Source organism: Leucopleurus acutus (genome assembly GCF_964270905.1).
Source record: "Leucopleurus acutus genome assembly, chromosome: 2".
NCBI lineage: Eukaryota > Metazoa > Chordata > Mammalia > Artiodactyla > Delphinidae > Leucopleurus > Leucopleurus acutus.
Genome location: NC_139143.1, coordinates 108,391,335 through 108,411,152, shown reverse-complemented (window position 1 = coordinate 108,411,152; position 19,818 = coordinate 108,391,335). Strand labels below are relative to the sequence as shown.

The 19,818-nt window shown below is 32.6% G+C and overlaps 1 protein-coding gene across 3 annotated transcripts in view; it reads left to right on the top strand.

The window, feature by feature from the left end:
- PTBP2 (polypyrimidine tract binding protein 2) overlaps positions 1–19,818 on the top strand; it is an 80,287-nt gene that overhangs the window by 6,329 nt on the left and 54,140 nt on the right. For all 3 annotated transcript variants that reach the window (XM_082834704.1, XM_082834703.1, XM_082834702.1), the window contains exon 3: positions 15,160–15,235. In XM_082834704.1, the coding sequence (XP_082690830.1) occupies positions 15,160–15,235 (76 nt within the window). The remainder of the gene's footprint in view (positions 1–15,159; positions 15,236–19,818) is intronic.

Here is a 19,818-nt window from a genome sequence, read left to right as displayed (position 1 = left end):
TGAGAAGTATGTTATTTGATTTCCAAGTATTTGGAATTTTCCATGTATTTTTCTGTTATTTATTTCTAATTTAATTCCATTGTGCTTAGAGAACATTTTGTAAGACTTGAATCTTTGTAATTATTTTATTGTTTTATGGTTCAAATATATATCCTGTTTTAAGTGCATTTGATAGGGATGTGCATTCTGTTATTGTTGTGTTCTATGCATGTCAATTAGGTCATGTTTATTGGTAGTGTTGCTCAAGTGAGCTGCCTTTCCTGATTTTTTATTGTTCTGTCACTTATTGAGAAAACCATATTGAAATCTCCTATATTGTGTATTTGTTTGTTTTTCCTTGCAGTTCTACCAGTTTTTGCTTTTATGTTTTTGAAGTTATAATTAGTACATAAACGTTCAGGATTACTATGTCCTCTTGATTCATTGACCCCTTTATTATTATGCAGTGACCTTTTTTATCCCTGGTAATCTATTTTGCTTTAAAATTTAAAATTTTTAAAAATTTCTTTGCTTTCTTTTTTTAAAATTTCTTTGCTTACTTTTTCTGATATTAATACAGCCATCTTGGCTTTCTTTTGAATACAGTTTACATGGTATATCTTTTTCCATTATCTTACTTTCAGACTATTTGTATCCTTAGATTTTAAAGTGTATTTCCTGTAGACAGCATAAAATAGAGACTTGATTTTTAAATCCTATCTTACACCCTCTTTTGGTTGTTGAGACCCTTCACATTCACTATTGTTATATTAATATGGTTAGTTTTAAAAGTACCACTTTGTTGTTTTGTCTCTTATGTTCTTCATTCCCTTTTTTTTTCCTGCTTGCTTTTGGATTGAGTAATTTTTTAAATTCCATTTTAATCTCTTTAGCTGATTAGCTTATAACTGTTTTGTTATGTTGATAGCTGTTTTAGGATTTATAGCATACATCTTTAATTTATCACAGTCTTAACTCAAGTAGTATTTATGCTACTTTACATATACTATGTGAATATTAGAATACTTCTCCCCCTTTGGCCTCTGTACTATTATTATAACATTTTACTTCTATGTGTTATAAATTCTATACGGCATTCTTTTTATTTGTTTAAACAGCCATTTATCTTTTTAAAAGATTTAAACAACAAGACAAATAATCTTCTACTTTGCCCTTAACATAGTTATGCACATGCATTGGATACTTAGGGAGGATTCTCTGCAGATTTCCAGAGTTCTCTCCGTGCAACTCTCTTTGGAACTCTGCCATACAAACTCTAGTTGCTTTGGTCCCCTTGGATTCTTGCCTCTCTCTTAACTCTCAGGGAGTTTTCCAAGTTCGACTTGGTTTCCTTATCTGAGCTGTGCCTTGACCTGGACTTTTTCTCAAGTGAGTAAGCTGGGACGATGATGGCCTTACCCCATGGTTGTTTTCTGACTCTGGGGATCATTGTTCATCATTGTCTGATGTCCAGTGGTCTTGAAGAACATCGTTCTATATATTATGTGTGATTTTCTTTTTCTTTTTTTTTTTCCTCAGTTGGGCAAACTGGCTCATGTTATACCTTCTTGGCCAAAATTAGAAGTTCATTTTTTTTAAAAAAAATTATGTAATATTTCTGCAGTAATAGATTTATCTTATTCTTTGTTCTGTGGATGCACCACAGTGTAGTTGCTTGACATACCACAATTTAGATCCACATTGATGAACATTTTGGTTTGATTCCCTTTGCAGTTAAAAATAGAAGCATACTAAAAATAGAAGTAAAAATGCAGTGTCAAATGAAATTTACAATTAAAAAGTTTGTTAAAACCACAATGCCACAAGTTTCTTTACTCATTTGTTTTCTACAGTTGTGTATGGGAGTGCCTGTTCTTCTACACCCTTACCAATCCTGGGTTTTAATAAAAATTTAGAATACTAGCTAATTTCACGGTAAAAAAAAAGTTTTGTAATTTGAAATGGGTGAGATTTTTAAAATTTGACTTTCTGTTTCTGTGAACTGCCTCTTTGTATATGTGATCTATTTCAATGATTATCTTGTTTGTTACAACTCTATATAAAAAGAAAATTGATTCATATACATCATAGGTACTTTTTCTTACAGTTTATTACTTTTTTACCTCATACAGTTTTGGGCATCTAGGCGTGTTTGAATTATGAAGTAGTATAATTTATTTTTTTTGTCTCTGATACTTAAACATTTTTAATTTCAGTTTCCTTAAAATTGAGATTATAAATTCTGAAGATTAAAAGTGATTATGCATAAAAAGTATTTTCCGTGAATTAGGTCCTTTGTTAATGTTAACCAATTTATACTACATAAAGAACAATTTTTATAGCTTTAGGGTATGTTGAAATCTCATTTTTCATTATCCTTATAAATGTGCTGTAGATTTTACTCAGTTCTCAATGATTTTAGACTCCTTTCTATTTGGTCAGGTCAGTGAGACTGTAAAACAAGAAAGGAAATTTGTGAATTTTTAATATGAAGTTTGTTGCATTTGTTTATAATTTTTTTTATGTTCTTTGTAATTCGTTTCAGAGGTTTCATTTCTGTACTCTTAACCATTTTTGCCTTTGAAATTCTTGCAGAATAATGGGCCCAAGTAGTTAGCTTTTTTCAAGTTAAATTTCACTAGAATTTTGAAAGCACTGGTTGTAAATTGCTGAATGCACAGTTTTAAGTTGTGATATGACTATTTTATTCATCATCATTGGCTTTCCTAGACAATTACAGTAAAATAATGCTAAAGAAAACTTTTTTTAATAGTTGAACATAACTGATTTATAATAGGTAGGTTAAGAAAAACTGTGTTGTTTGGGTTTTTAGATTTTGAGTTTTCTTAAAATGTTACATAATGCTTGCTAGGGTATTTGTATTAGAATTTCAAATTAGAGACATTAGTGTGTCTGCTGAATGTCAGCACTGTGTTAAAGACTGGTGATTCAGAGACATTAAGAATAGAATATATGTGTCTTGAGGGCAGAGACCTTTTTTGTTTTATTGTTTCTGTGTCATCAGTAGTGCCTGTTAAATAGTACATACTCAGTATATATTTAATGACTATTGAAGGGTCTCTGGCTTCAACATGCTCATAATCTCATGAGCCACTTATCAGTAAAAAGGTAAATATCAATTTTATTGCACAACATTCTTCCTTTTTGCTGGAGATCCAAAAGAGCTGTATCTCTAGAACCTCATCTAGTTGAAGAAACAAATATACAAGGTTTAAGCAAATGCCCTATGGCTACGTTTAGGGAAGATTGGTTGGTAGAATCAGAGTAGATTTCATGAAATCAGTGGATTGTGACCTGTGTATTGTAAATGTTTGGGAGCAGAAGTGAGCAGTATATGCTGAGGGGAAGACATGGCCAAAGTTTTGTCAATAGGCTGGCACAAATTCATAGCCCTTGAACAAGTTAGCTGAATGATGGATTTTACAGCGAAGGGTTTGTGTAATATATGGGAGGGAGAGAAAAAATAGAATGGCCGATAGGTTGGAGAAAATTTCAAGTATTTCATGTGGTAGGCAGTATTCCATATATCTGTAAGCTTCCATACATGAAAGTAGCTCATTATTCTGCTATCTTTAGAATGTGGAGACTGAGCTGCAAAATAGTTGGCTTTGGTACTGTATGGAGCACCATGAATTAGAATATAGTCGTTAACTATTCTAATCTCTTACTTGGTCCATTTGTGTTCCTGAACTGTAACAGCTTTCTTAATTTAGTTTCGGACATACTTCATTAAGGGCTAAGGTGGTTAGGTAATATTTTTACTTTAAAAGTAATAAAATACAACAGTTATGAAAGGTATGTGTTTTTGAGCAATGGTTCGTCTTATAACTGTTATGGTGAATTTTAAACATTAAAAAAAGACACAGTAGTATCACGAAGCGTTATTTATATGTCACTCAGCCCCAACAATCATCAGCGAACAACCCATTGCTAAAACTTAGGAGATCCACACTCTACTTTTCTCCTCCTGTATTATTTTGAGAAAAATTCCAGATTATTTGTTTCATCCATAAATGTTTTGGTGTGTCTCTTTAAAAGATAGGGTCAGTCCTCCCTCTCTTTCTGTTTTAAAGAAATACAATCACAGTACTGTTAGTGCACCCCCCCCCAAAAAAAATAGCAACAATTGCTTAATGTTCTTAAGTGCCAGATTTGTAAGATTTCTATTTGTCTCATGAAAGTCATAATATTTTTACAGAGTTCATTTTTCGTGGTGGGGAGGGATCAGGATCAAATAAGAACACATTCAGTAAATTGACATGCCTTTTAAATTTCTTTCACTTTACGAATTCTCCTTTTGTCACTGTGAGGTTTTTCATAATTACATTTTATTGTCGAATAAAACTGGTTGTTGGTCTTACAGAGTTGTCCATAGTCTACATATACTGATTGTATTCTGATGTTGTAATTGTTATGTTGTCCATATAGTCAGTTGGTAGATGGATCTACAGACCATCAGGTTCTCTTTCTGTTTTTAGTAATATTTTATAAGTGGTGATATGTTTTTCCATTAGAAGATATGATATCTGATTTTTTTTGCATATGTCTGTGTGATGTTTTTTCCAAGAACATTTTGTAATAACTTTTTCTTCAATTTGTTTATGCTCAGCATAGTTTGCTCAATAGACATCTGTTTGTCAGTATTCTGAAAGGATATGTACAAAGAAGTATATCTTGAAAGTCCAATTAAATTTTCTATAATAGAAATATATTAAAATTGAACATAAATTGGCATTACTGATGGTGGACAAGAAATTTTTTTCAATGAAGGGCTTGTCAAATTAAAAGCACGTGATGTAGAATTAACAGACTAGAGTTGGCCTCTAACACTGAACAAGGTAACCTCTGAGTTTCAGTTTTACAACTTTTAAGATGGGTTTAACAGGACCTACCTCAGAAATTATGTTGAAGATTGAATAGTATGTAAAAGATTTAGCACAGAATGGCTGTAAGTGCTCAAATGATGGTGATGCTTGGTATTGTAGTTCTTTAATTTGTCAATCCTATTTAGAAGGAGCCCTTTATTAGAAGTCAACTTTGAAGTTTTTATTTTTTGTTACTGATTTCTAGGAGTTTTTGTATATTGTGGGTACTAAAGCTTTGTTAGTTATATATGGTACAGATAAATTCCTTCCTGTCTGTGGCTTGATTTTTTTGCATTGATGAATAGAGTAGGAAATTTTAACATTAAATTTACGTTTTAGTTTTAAGAAATCTTTCTTAAACTCAAGGTTTGATACTATATAGTCTTCTGGATTTTATTTTGAAAATTTTTAAATTTTGATTTTCACATTTAGGGCCTCAGTTTATATGTAATTTAATTTTTGTGTAATGTGTTGTAAATGGCTAACAAATCTGGTACAAACTCAGTTGAATGGTTCATATTTTCCTACTGATCTGCAGTGTTAGTTGTCAGGTTTCCATATATGTGTGAAACTTTCTCTGGGGTATCTCTTGTTTCATTGTCTATTACTGTCTTACTACCCAAATGTCTTAATTTAACGTGGCATCACAGTAAGTTTTGGAATCTTGGAGAGTGAATTTTGCAACTTCAAAATTGTCTTGGCATTTTCTTCACTGTATATATATTTTTAAGATCAGTTGGCTAAGTTCCATGAAGACTTTTCAGGTTTTGATTATAGTTGTACTAAATTTATAAGTTAATTGGAGAGTATTGTATTTGTATTATCAAAAAAATAAGATGGCAGAGCTGGAGAGAACAGTGATATTTTTCTTTGAAGAATTTTTCCTTTACTTCCCCGTACTATTTTGTTTAATGCTTAATGCAGAAACTTAATGCTTTAGGCAAAAAGGAAAATATATTAATTCACTGATAATTTTACCAAAGCTAATCAGCACTGTATGTACTTCCCATCATTTTCCCTACATGTTAGAAGGATTTTTAAAAGCTTATGTGTAGGCATGAGGAAAGAGAGATGCTTCTTTGCCAGTTTGATTTTTTTCCAAAGTTATTGATTTATTCAGTACTTTTCTATTTCCCAGAATTTTATAGCATTTTTAAATTCTCCTTTTTTAAATTTTTATTAACAGTACACATTCATATTTTATCTTTTTTCTTTCTTTTTTTCCTTATCAGAGACCTTATTTTATTGGTCTTTTCAAAGTACCAGCTTTTGTTAATTTTGTTTGTTTCATGATTCACTAATTTATGTTTTTGTCTTTTTTTGCCCACACTAGATCTATTTTACTGTATTATTATTTTTTGTCCACTTTAAATTCCATCCCGAACATGTTTATTTTCTTGTTTAAAAATGCATTCAAGGTGAAGAAAGATCAGTTGATAGTTTGGGCAGTAAGCTTTGACTTTTAAGAGTTCCCTTTTTTCTTTTTTTTTTTTTTTTTAAGATTGAGGTGTAATTGATGTAGAAACATTGTGTTATTTTCAGGTGCACAACATGAATTGATGTATGTATATATTGTGAAATGATGACCAGAATAAGTTTAGTTAACATCCATCACCACACATAGTTAAATTATTTTCCTTGTGATGGGGATTTCTAAGACTTATTCTCTGCAACTTTCAAATATACAGTATTATTAACTATTATCAGCATGTGGTACATTATATCGTCAGGAGTCATTTATGTCATAACTCCGAGTTTGTACCTTTTGACCACCACCTTCACTAATTCCTATCCCCCCTCCATCCCTCCCTAAAAGGCCTGGCTGTGCTTCTGGATACCACTGTTTTCTGTATCTGTGAGTTCAGTGTTTTGGGTTTTTGTTTGTTTTTTTAAGAATCTACATATAAATGAGATCATATGGTGTTTGTCTTTCTCTGACTTGTTTCACTTAGCCTAATGACCTCATTTGCATGTTGTTGCAAATGGTAGGATTTTCTTCTGTTTATAGCTGAATAGTATTTCATTGTATAGATTAACCACATTTTCTTCATGCGTTGATGGAGACCTAAGTTGTTCCCATGTCTTGACTGTTGTAAATAGTGCTACAATGAATACAGGGTGCAGATATCTTTTATAGATAGTGATTTTATTTCTTTCGGGTAAATACTTAGGTGGTATTGTTGGATCATACAGTTGTACTTTTTAAAATTTTTTGAGGAACCTGTTTTCCTTTTCCTTAGTGGGTACACCAATTTACATTCCCATCATCAGTGCACAAGTCTTCCTTTTTCTCCACATCCTCGACAGTGCTTGTTATTTCTTATTTTTTTGGTAATATCCATTCTAACAGGTGTGAGGTGATATCTCATTGTGGTTTTGATTGGCATTTCCCTGATTAGTGATGTTGAGCACCTTTTCATGTTTCTGTTGGTCGTTTGTGTGTCTTTGGAAGAATTTCTATTGTGTCTTCTTTGATCATACTGTTCATTTTTTCTGAGTAGTATGAGTTCTTTATTTTTGATACTAACTTTCTATCTATGATTTGTAAATATTTTTTCCCATTCAGTAGGTTGCCTTTTCATCTTGTTGATGGGTTCCTTTGCTCTGCAGCAGCTAAAAGTTTGATATAGTCTAAATTTATTTTTGCTTTTGTTGTCTTTGCTTTTGGTGTCAAAGCCAAAAAGTCATTGCTAAGACTGATGCCAAGGGGCTTAGTTATACTAAATCTTTAGTTTGATAAGGATTGCATTGAATCTGTAGATTGTTTTGGGTAGTGTGAACATTTTAACAGTATTCTTCCAGTCCATGAGCATGGAATATCTTTCCACTTATTTGTGTCTTCTTCAATGTGTTTCATCAACGTCTTACAGCTTTTTCACTTTTTTAAGCTTTGTGAAAGCTTCAAGGTATACAAAAGTAGGGTGAATGGTATAATAATATACTTCCTTTGCCTTCCTGTGGGAGAATATTAAAGCAGATCTCAGTGATTATTTTATGTCATTCCTAAATACTTCAATGTGTATTTCTAATAGATATAATCTCTTAAAGATGACATTTATATCATCTTACCTAATAAAATTTTAAATAAGTTTTTCCTTTTTTATTGAAGTATATTTGACATACAATATTATGTTAGTTTTAGGTGTATAACATAATGATTCAAAATTTACATACATTACAGATTGATCACCATAACCATCTGTCACTGTAAAAAATTATTAATTATATTCCCCAAGCTGTACATTACATCCCAGTAACTTATTTATTTTATAACTGGAAGTTGGTATCACTTAATCCCCTTCACTTATTTTGCCCAATCCCACCCCATCATTAAAATAATTTCTTAATATCATCTAATGTCTAATAGTAGTCAAAGTTTCCCAGTCACTTTAAAGAAGTCTTTTATATTTTCTCTTTGAATCAGGGATCAAGGAAAGTCAACATGTTGATTTGGTTCTTTTAAGTCTATTTATGTCAGTTTTCCTTCTCCCTCCCCCTTTCTTGATTTTCTTTGTTAGAGAAACTGGGTCATCTATTCTGTACAATTTTCTGAAAATTATAATTTTGCTGATTATACCTTCATGTTGTCATTTTGTGTGTTTCCCATGTCTTGTATTTCCTGTGTACTTGTAGTTAGATGAGGCTCGATCGGATTCAGGTTTAATTTTTAGCAAGAATATTTTATAAATGTACTCTGTAATTTCTAATGTATCACACCAGGAGGAACATGTCTAGTTACCTCTTTGTGATGTTTTATCAGTAGGTTCAGTACTGACATTTATCAGTAGGTTCAAGTGTCCTCAGCTTGATGCATCCAGTGTAGAGTGCTCTATCATCCTTTCACCTAGTGGGCTTTAGTAGCTGATAATTGAGTAATTTCATTGGGTATTGCAAAAATGGTGATATTATTTTTTTCTCCTGCATATATTTTAAAATATTTTTCTGTTGGAAGAACTTTTTTCATCAAACATTTGGTCATACTGAAACACCCTTATCAAAAGAAAAGCAGGGTAGATTTTCAGTTAAAAAATTTTTCCTCATGAGCTCGTAACTCCAGTAACTCCAGTGTAATGTGAGTTCTTTAGCATTGATGTTAGGTCATTGTGAAGGCAAGGATTTTTACGTTTATTCCAGTCTTATTGCAATGATCATTCCTGTAAAGATGTTTAAATTTTCTCATCTTGGGCCAGCAGCAGCTCATAATACCGGTAATTTTGATACTTACCTAAAGTATCATTTCTTCCTCCAAAACTTCAATTAGCCATTTCTTTAAAAAGAATGGTCCTTTGGTGAGACCTGGTCCTTAGAGACCACAGTAATGTGGGTGCAAAGGTGCCAATTGCTTTTAGGTTGTTGTTGTTTTAAGGTTTTTTCAATTCACAAAGCTAACAAAATTTTTTTGAGACAAATATATTTGAACTCATTTATTTCCAGTTTGTATGTAATTTTACAATTTTTCCTCTTCCAGTTTTTTGTTTGTATCTCTTGTATGTTGTAAACTCTTGCTTGCTAGTGTTAACATAATTGCATATATACTAGTTTCTTTAAAAAGCAACATCAGTGTTAACATTAACGTTGTAATACAGTTTTAAGACGTTTGCAGTTATTTTTGTCCTTAAAGTGTATTTTGCAAAGAATGTATAGTAAAATCACAGAATTTTTAAATCTATTGAGATAATTCTGTGTGCGGTTCTACCACCAACCTAATAGTTAGGTTTATTTGTTACATTTTGGTTTTCATTTTTAGGGAATTTTTTTCATGTTGAACAATTTTCCAAAGTCAAAACTGCAAAACAAGATACATTCATGGATGTCTAGTCTTTCACTCCTGTCCACTCTACTTTGCTTTTTTCTATCCCCTTATAGGTATCTATTTTCACTAGTTTTTGGCTTATTCTTTTATTTAGTAGAAGTAAATGTGAATTTCTTTTTACGTGCTAGCTCCCACCATCTTAGGGAAAAGGTAGCACAGAATACACAGGGTTTAATATCTTACCTTTTTTACTTAATGAGAAATACACTCTGGAAATCACTCCATGGGTATATATGGAAAATCTCATTTCTTTATACCACTGTATAGAAAGTATGCAAGTGCCTCAGTTCCCCCTAGCCATAGTATAGTATATTGTCAAATGCTTGGGGTTTTGTTAGTCTGAGAGGTGAAATCGCATCTAAATCTAGTATTAATTTGAATTTGTTTTTACTGTGAGCAAGATGAAACAACTTTTCTGTTTAAGGATAATTTCCATTTCGTGTGTGCTGAAAACTAATCTTATCTCTTGCCTATTTTTTTATGAGTAACTGGTCTAAATTTTCATAGGAATCTGTATTTGAAGGTTTGATTCTATTTTTGGCTCAGGTTTTTAGGAACAGTTTCAAAATTTTATCTGAATAAACTACAACAATTAGATTTTGTTCTATTTTTCTTTTTTCTCTTATTTTCATTAAAATATGTTTATTGTGTTTGACCAGATATTATGATCTGTATGATTTCTTCTCTATGGAACTTACTGAGGTATTCATTACATAGTATGTGATCCACTTTTGTGACTTACATACTCATGTATAAACATAAAATATTTTCTTCTGAAAAATTTTAAAGTCTTATCTGTTGCGTTTGTCTCTTAATTCATCAGAAAAAAATTTAATTCATTTATTGTACGAGGTGGGGATCCAATTTCATTTTTTCTTCTGTCTTTTTTACTCTTATAGAGATAGCCAGTTAAAATATGCAGTGCCGTTTTTTTTCACATTACAGATATATATATTTTAGGGTAAAGGCTAAACCACTATAACAAAATGGTAATGCAGAACATAGTGGTGTAAATAACCTAGAAGTTGATTTTTCATAAGTGAAAGTCCTGCAGTTGTAAGAAAATGGTATCAGTATGCTCCATGAGGTTATTCACTGGGCTAAGTTTTTTTCATCTGTTTTTTTCCATGACCTAATGATATATAATTATGTTTTCTTTGTTTTGCTTACCTAATTCTCACCCAAAGTTTGTCTATTGTTGTCTTGTTTTCAAAAAATCAAATTTTGGTTTTATTGATCCTCTTCGGTATGTCATTATATGTATTTTATATTTTTATTGGTTGTATGCGTTTGTGCTTTCACAGCTTTTAGCAGGTAGGTAGTACTCAGTCCACCTCCTTTGTAGCACCTTTGTGTTCGTGGAGGCCAGAAATACATGAGTGAGAACCTTCCTTTCTCTCTGAGAATCTCATTTTCCTCAGGAACTTGATATTCACATCCTTGTCCCATGTCTTTCTGTCATGGTTCTCTTTTCTCCAGAGGAGAAAGTTGTTGGGCTAGTCTCAGTCCTGAAACCTGTCAGAGCCCAAGGACTGTGATAAGATGTTATCTCTGTTTTTCAAATGAGTAAGTTAAGGTTTAGAACAGGTAAGTAATTTACCAGTGACATAGTAGGTGAAAGCTGAACTACGGAATCCTTTTTCTTAAATGCCATATGGCATAATTGTCATAGAAACAAAGAAAACTAGGTTAATTCATCACATCAATCGACTAAAGAAGAAAAATCATATGATCATATCACTAGATGAGGATAAAACATTTGACAGAATTCAGCACCCATTCATGATAAAAATTCTCACTAAACTAGAACAGAGGGGAACTTCAACTTGACAAAGAACCCTACAGCTAACATCATATTAATGGTGAGAAACTCCACACTTTCTCATGAAGATCAAGTACAAGGCAAGGATGTCCCTCCTCACCACTTCTTTTCAACATCCTCCTGGAATTCCTTGCTGATGCAGTAAGGCAAGAAAAGGAAATTAAAGGTATATAGATTGAGAAGGAAGGTATAAAACTTGTTTGCAGATGACATGATAGTCTATGTACAACATCCAAAAGAATTGACAAAAAATTTCATGGAACTGATAAGTAGTTATTGCAGGATTGCAGGGTACAATGTTAATATATTAATAGGAAAGTAAATTGCTTTCCTGTATACCAATGGTGAGCAAGTGCAATTTGAAATTAAAAACAAAATACAGTTTACATTAGCACCCCCAAATTTGAAAATCTTAGGTATAAATCTAACAAAATACATATAAGATCTACATGAGGACAACTACAAAACTTTGATAAATGAAACCAAAGAACCAAATAAATGTGGATAGATATTCCACGTTCATGGATAGGAAGACTCAGTATTGTTAAGATGTCAGTTCTTCTGAAATTGATATATAAATTCAGTGCAATCCCAATCAGAATTCCAGCGAGTAGTTATATGGATGTCAACAAGCTGATTCTGAAATTTATATGGAAAAGCAAAAGACCCAGAAAGCCAACACAGTATTGAAGGAGAATAACAAAGTTGGAGGACTGATGCCACTCAACTTCCAAGATTTAATATGAAGATACAGTGATCATGACAGTGTGGTTTTGGTGAAAGAACAGACAGGTTGATCAGTGAAACAGAATGGAGAGCCCAGAATAGAGCCCCCCCCCATAAATATAGTCAACTTATTTTTGACAAAGGAACAAAGGTAGTCTCCCCAACAAGTGCTACTGGAACAGCTGAACATACATGTACAGAAGAATGAATTGAGACACAGATATTACACTCTTCACAAAAATTAACTCAAAATGGATCATAGACCTAAATATAGAATGCAGAACTATAAAACTTTTAGAAGATAAGGTAAGAGAAGATCTAGATGAGTTGGGTATAAAGATGTCTTTTTAGTACCACACCAAAGACATAATCCATGAAAAAAAATAATTTATAAGCTGGACTTTTGCAAAAGATACATGTGATAAAGGGCTATTATCCAAAATATACAAAAAACTTTTAAACTCAGCAATAAGAAAACAACCCGATTAGGAAATAGACCAAAGAACTTAACAGACATCTCACCAAAGAAGATATACAGATGGAAAATAAGCATTTGAAAAGATGCTTCACATCATATGTCATTAAGGAAATGCAAACTGAAATAACAATGAGATACTGCTACACTGTCAGAATAGCCAAAGTCTGGAACACTGGAAACCATAAATGCTGGCAAGGATGTGGAGTGTCAGGAATTCGCATATATTGGGAATGCAAAACTATATAGCCACTTTGGAAAACAGTTTGGCTCTTCTTACAAAACTGACCATACTCGTACTGTACGATCCAGCAACTCGTTGGTATTTATCCAAAGGAGTTGAAAACTTACGTATACACAGAAACCTGCACGTGGATCTTAATAGCAGCTTTATTCATAATAGGCAAAACATGGAAGCAACCAAGATGTCTTTCAGTAGGTGAATGGATTAATAAACTGTGGTACGTCCCAACAATGGGGTAATTATCAGCAGTAAAACAAAATGAGTTATCAAGCCATGAAAAGGCATGAGGGGTACGTGGTACCATAAATGCAAATTACTAAATGAAAGAAGCCAACTGAGAACGCTACATACTATGTGATTCCAGCTATATTCTGAAAAAGGCAAAACTGAGGAGACAACAAAAAGATCAGGGGTTGGGAGGAGTTTGGATGAATAGGCAGAGCACAGAGGATTTTTAAGGTAGTGAAGATACTGTGTATGATGTTATAATGACGGATATGTCATTACACATTTGTCCAAACCCTTAGGTATTAAAATGTACAGTATTAAACCCTTAGGTAAACAGAACTTTGGGTGATTATGTTGTGTCAAAATAGGTTCATCCTTGGTGATAAATGTACCAGCCTGGTGGAGGATGTTGATAATGGGGGAGGCGACGCATCTTTGGTGGCAGCGGGTATATGGGAAATCTGTTCCTTTTTCTCAATTTTATTTTAAACCTAAAAGTGTTCTAAAAATTTTTCTAAAATACTAGGAAATTTTTTGTTGTTGATAGTGAACCAATAATGGATGTCAGCAGTTCTTAAACTTCAGCATGCATCAGAAGCATCTGAAAGGCTTGTTAAAACTCAGGTTGTTGGATCCTGTCTCCATTGTTTTGTTCAGTATATCTAGGATGGATCTGAGAACATGTGTTGCTAAGGAAATTTCCAGGTCTAATGCCGCTCTAGGGACCACACTTTAAGGATCTCTAAAGTATCTAATTCTGTATATCATATCATGTCTTTATAAAACAATGCCATGCTGAATCTTCCATACTTTGATTAAAAAATTAAATATGATGTAAATATGGTATTAACGTGACTTGATACTATGTTTTTATTTTTCTCATGCTTGTATTTCTATGAACTTGATGCTAGCAAGTAGAAAGCTTTTTAAAAAGGGAATGACGTATAAATATTTTTTCATCACTGTGATACTTATTATTATACAGCTTATTAAAGTATGAGTTTAACACAAATTAACATAAATTTTATGGTTAATTTGGATTGTTTTGGACTTTGTAAAATGCTTTGGTAAATTATCTCTTTTGTACATTTTTTTCCACTTTGGTGGTTGCATTCAACTTTGTCCTGATTGTCTAAATCAGCCAGTGTTGATTTAGTTATTTTAAATATTAATTACCCATGTATGTAAGTATACACATACTTAAAATATACAAAACAGTTGATTTAGCTATTTTAAATATTAGTCTGCTCACACATACTTTTATATGTACACACATTTTTAAAATAGTTGAAACAACATTGGTTGGTTTGAACAACTGTGCAGTTCTGAGAACATACGATTTATAACCTTTTCTTTAAAGGATTTAAAGACATGAGTCAATCTCTTTATATTGGTAGAAGGAAATTTCTCATTCCATAGATTTTTGCCTTTGTTTACAGTGTTCTAGCCATTGGAATATATACCTAATTGTTTAATTTTAATGATTATGAAAATGAATTGTCCAGCTCATGTAAATGAGTTGTCCAACTCACCATTGTGAAGTTCTCATTTTCTAAAGACTTGAGTTATCTGGATGAGTAAAGGGCTATGAGGCTGAAGGATTCACAGTGTCTGTGAGAAAGTCCAGGTGCTGTGGCATTAGTTTGTTTATTTAAAAAAATGATGTAGTTCTCCAAGGCTTCTGATTATGAAACCTAATCAGTTTTCCTATTTATTGTCTGTTGGACTTGGGTGAATGGAAGGAAGGAAACACTGTTGGCTTTGTGGAAAAGGAAGAGATGGATAGGAGAGTGGAGTTAACTTTTTATTTTAGGGATTAAATTTTTTATTCCCAGTAGTGTAAAACCTGACATTTGTTTTGACATTTGTTTTTCAGTGTCTGTTTTTCAGACACTGTTTGAAAAGTTACCAGATAAGTGACAGACTTTCAGATTAATATTTTTAAATGTAAAGGGGTCTTATGCTAATTTGTTCTTGTTTTAACAGAGAGGATCTGACGAATTACTCTCAGGCAGTGTTCTCAGTAGTCCAAACTCTAACATGAGCAGCATGGTGGTTACAGGTAAGTGTTAACTCTCTTAACAGTCTCATAATTTGCCATTTTGCAGAGCAGAATGTTAAAAGTTTAGTGTGTTTTACCAGAATAGCCTTTATTTTTAAATACTCTGTGTTGAAACAGTTTAGAGAAATTTTACTATAGTATGTATGTGTCAAGTGAAAAAACCTTGAAGTGGGTGATTTGTGGGCAAGTAACTAAATCTGATTGCTTTTAATCACAAAAATGTAACCTTTTTTTCTTTCATGTTACAAGTTCCCTCACTCTCACTCCTTTTGTACTTTTGTGCTTAGCTTCTATTGTGTGTCATAAAATATTTTTAAGTATTTCTTCTCTATCCCATAAATCCTAAAGCCCAAACTGTAAAAAAAAATACCATAAGATTCAGTTGCATAGCTGTTTTTTTAATGTGCTTTAAATCTTTTTTCTGTGTGGTAACAGTATTTTTAACTCTTTGGATTGGTTTCCTTTATTTATTTACTTGGAAATATAAAATGATTTATTTAATCTTCATAGTTAGGGTGTTTAAGCTTTATATGTTTGAAACATTACTGTTGGTTGGTTGTAATGTCTGTCTATAAATAAATACAGACTAATTTTTAGAGCTTAGTTTTATGGCCAGTGGACCAAATTTGAATCTGATGATGACTGAATTAGTTTGCCTTATAACCCTACATTTTATATTATTACCTAAAGCCAAAGTTTCTTTTTTCTAAACCCTTTTCTGAATTACTTGTTTTAGGAATCGTATTGGGCAATATAAAGATTGTAAAAGAATGGAAGCATTTTGATTTCCTTCAGGTAGCCATGCTTGTGTATATGTACACCTCAGTGCACATGTACACATCCCTGACAATTAAGTAAAAATTATAATGAAGTATTTTTCAAATATAGTTATAATGATGTTAAGATGAATTTTTCTGCACATCATCATTACTGAGTTTTCCGTGTCATGATTACAAAGCAAAGTCACTAGGCCATGATTTTGATAGTTAAGGTACCATGTACAAATAATTGAACAAACAGGCTCAAATATCTGTATCTCTGCTTTGCCAGTTTCATGTTTTTTGAAATAGTACATTTAATGATTGATAATGGAAATGTTTTCTAAATTAATATGTAGGGCTATGACAGAGTACTGGTAACAGCCTTTCCTTCTTTCCATCTTTCCCCAAAATCAAAAACTACAAAACTGAATAAAATATATGGGACAGCTGTTGTCTGGAATTGATGAGTAAATAGTACAAGATAATGAAACCTGAGATAAGGGAAACATATGAAGTGAGTCTCATGAATACTTTGGCTTTTCTGCTTTGGGGTACCCTACTGTTGTAGCACATGGAGGTGGAGCTGAAGTAAAGCATGGAGGTCTCACTGTGCTGAAGAGACTAAGATTGGAATTCAAAGCTGCTGAGACATGTGGGATTTATGGAGAAGGATCCTGAAAAAGGAACTTGTCCAGGGGTTTGGGCATTGGTTGGAGGGCCGAATTTGGTGTGGGGATTCTACTTAATTCAGAGTTTTGAATAATGGCTGGGCTGCATATGTGTAGGTTGAGACTCTCCTGGTCTATCAGAAATGACCAACTGTGGGTCAGAGCTAGAATGGTGATTCCATAGGTTGTGCAGTGCTCTGAGACATTGGAGTTCTGGGTAGTTAGAATGCGTATGTCTTGCAGATAGACATTCTGTTTAGACTGCAGAAAGCTCAGGTCTTAAGAGAAAGGATCATACACTATAGTAAGTGACAGCCATAAGACTAAGTTAATAAACTCTGATAGTCCAGCCTGACAAGACATGAAGGATTCACCAGTAATTGAATTGCCTGCCTAAATAAAACAATGTGCCCTAAGGAAGACAACATGATTCAGTCTTCCCACAACTATCATCCACAATATCCTGCATACCATCAAATTTTACGAATCCTGTGAAGAAGCATTCAATAAGAATAGACCTCAAAATGACCTTGATATTGGAATTAGCAGACAAGGACTATAAATATTTTTAAAGCTATAAAAGAAAATATTGAAATAATGAACATGGAAGAATGTGTTGAGAAAAGAACTATAAAGAAAGCATATAGAAATGCTCTAATTGAAAAATACAGAATTTGGAATGAAAAATTCACTGGTTGGGAGTAACAGCAGTTTGAAGACAACTGAAGAAAGGTTAATGAACTTGAATACAGATTGATAGAAATTACTCAGTTTTCCAGAGAGAGTAAAAGTATATCTTTGGGGAGATCAAGTAGTCTAACATACATGTAATTGCAGTTTCAGAGAGGGAGTAAAGAGAATGGTGCCAAATATATGTAATTGAAGCAGTAATAGTTGAAAACTTCTAAAATTTGAAGAAAACTGTCAGGTAGGGTAAGTAAAAAGAAACATACCAAGGCACACAATAATCAAAATATTGAAAACTAATAATAAAGAGAAAATCTTATAAGCAAGCAAGAAAAAGATATCTCACAGGAGACTAACACCTTGCATTAAAAGAAAAAAAAGTTCTTTAGGCTGAATGGAATAGCACTAGACAAAACCTTGGATCTACAGGAAATAACAAGGAGTACCAGGAATGGTAAATAAATGTGTGAAAATTTTAAAAAGCTATCTCTTTTACTCGTTTAAACTTCTTTGAAAGACTGTTTAGGTATACAGAAAACCTTTGAATTATGTGGTTCATTCTGTACATAGATGTTTATATGACAGTGATTAGCACAAAGTGAAGATAAATGGAATTTTACAGTCTAAGGTTTTTATATTACATGAAATGATAGAGTATTAATTCTTACATAAGAATATTCTGGTAAATTAAAGTTGCATATTGAAACAATGTCTTTAAAAAGGTACAAAGACTTACATTCAAAAGCAAATAGAAAGTTGGAGGGCTGACTCCTGCTTTTAAAAGTTATTGTAAACCATACAGTAATCAAAACAAAGTCGTATTAGCATAAAGAAAGATAAATAGATTAATGGAACAGAATAGAGAGTCCAGAAATAAAGCCACACAGTTATGGACAACTGGTTTTTGACAGAGGCACAAAGGCAATTCAGTGGAGGAAAAAAATAGATTTTTCAGCAAAGGATTCTGTAACAATAGGCTATCCATATGCTGCCAACAACAGCAGCAACAAGCTATCGATACTTGGATCTATACTTCATACAAAAATGAGCTCCAAATGGACTTTGATGTATATGTAGAACCTAAAAATTATAAAACTTCTAGAAGAAAGCATAGTAGAAAATCTTTGTGACCTTGGGTTATGCAGAGATTTCTTTAATGTGACCCCAAAAGCACAATCTATGAAAGAACAAATGGGGACTTCATTAGTTTTAAAAACTTACATTATTCAAAAGACATTGTTAAGAGAATGAAAAGATAAGCCATGGAGTGGCAGATCTTTACAAAGATGTCTGATACATATACATATGTATATATATAGCTGATAAAGGATTTTTATCCAGAATATACATAAATTCAGACTACATATATAAACTCTGAAACTCAACAATAAGGCAGCAAACAACCCAATTTGATAAATTGGCAAAAGTAATTGAATTGGTCAGCAAAAAAGATATACAGATGACAAGTAAGCACATGAAAAAGATGTTCAACATCATTTGTCGTTAGAGAAATGCAAAGTGAGATAACATTACACATCTCTGCAACAGCTAAAATTTGAAAGACTGATCATACTAAGTGTTGGAAAGGATGTGGGGGAACTGTAACACTCATATACTGTTGATGGGAAAGTAAAATTGTAGAACTACTTTGGAAAACAATTTGGCAGTTTCTTAAAAAGTTAAACATATACTGTATGATCCAGCTATTTGTTTCCTAGGTGCTTACCCAAGGAATATGAAGGCATATACTCATTAAAACACTCATATGAATGTTCATAGTAGCTTTATTCGTAATATCTAAAATCCAGAACAACCCAAGTGTCCATCAGCAGATGAATATATAAAAAGATAGCTCTTTTGGTATTGAATTCCATTGCATACAGTAAAATACTGTTTGGCCATATAGAGTGACCTATGTTACATGCAGCAGCAGGGATAAATCTCTTAAATAATTATGCTCTGTGAAAGACGGGGAAAAAAAGAGTATGTCCGGTATGAGTCCATTTATATAAAACTCTAGGAGATTGCATATTAAAGCAAATTGGTGGTTGCTTGGAATTTAGAGGTGGGTAGAGCAAGGGAGAGGGTTGTAAAGGGCATAAGGAAATTTGGGGGTGATGGATATATATATTCCCTTATGCAGAAGGTTTCACAGATGTAAATATATTGTCAAAACTTGTCAGATTGTAACTTCATAGACATCTTATTTTATGTGAATTGTACCTCAAAAAGACTATTTAAAAAGAAAAGCCCATAGAGGAATTAAAATGGAATACTATCAAATATAGCAAGAGAAGAACAACAAAACACTGGACAGTTAGAAAATAAAGAGCTAGGTGTTAAGCCCAGTCATAAACGTAAGTGTAAATTGGTTAAACTAACATAGTTTAGTGCAGTAACCACTAGTTTTGTGAGACTGTGGAGCATGTGGAATGTGACTACTCCTAACTGAGATGTAAATGGGTTT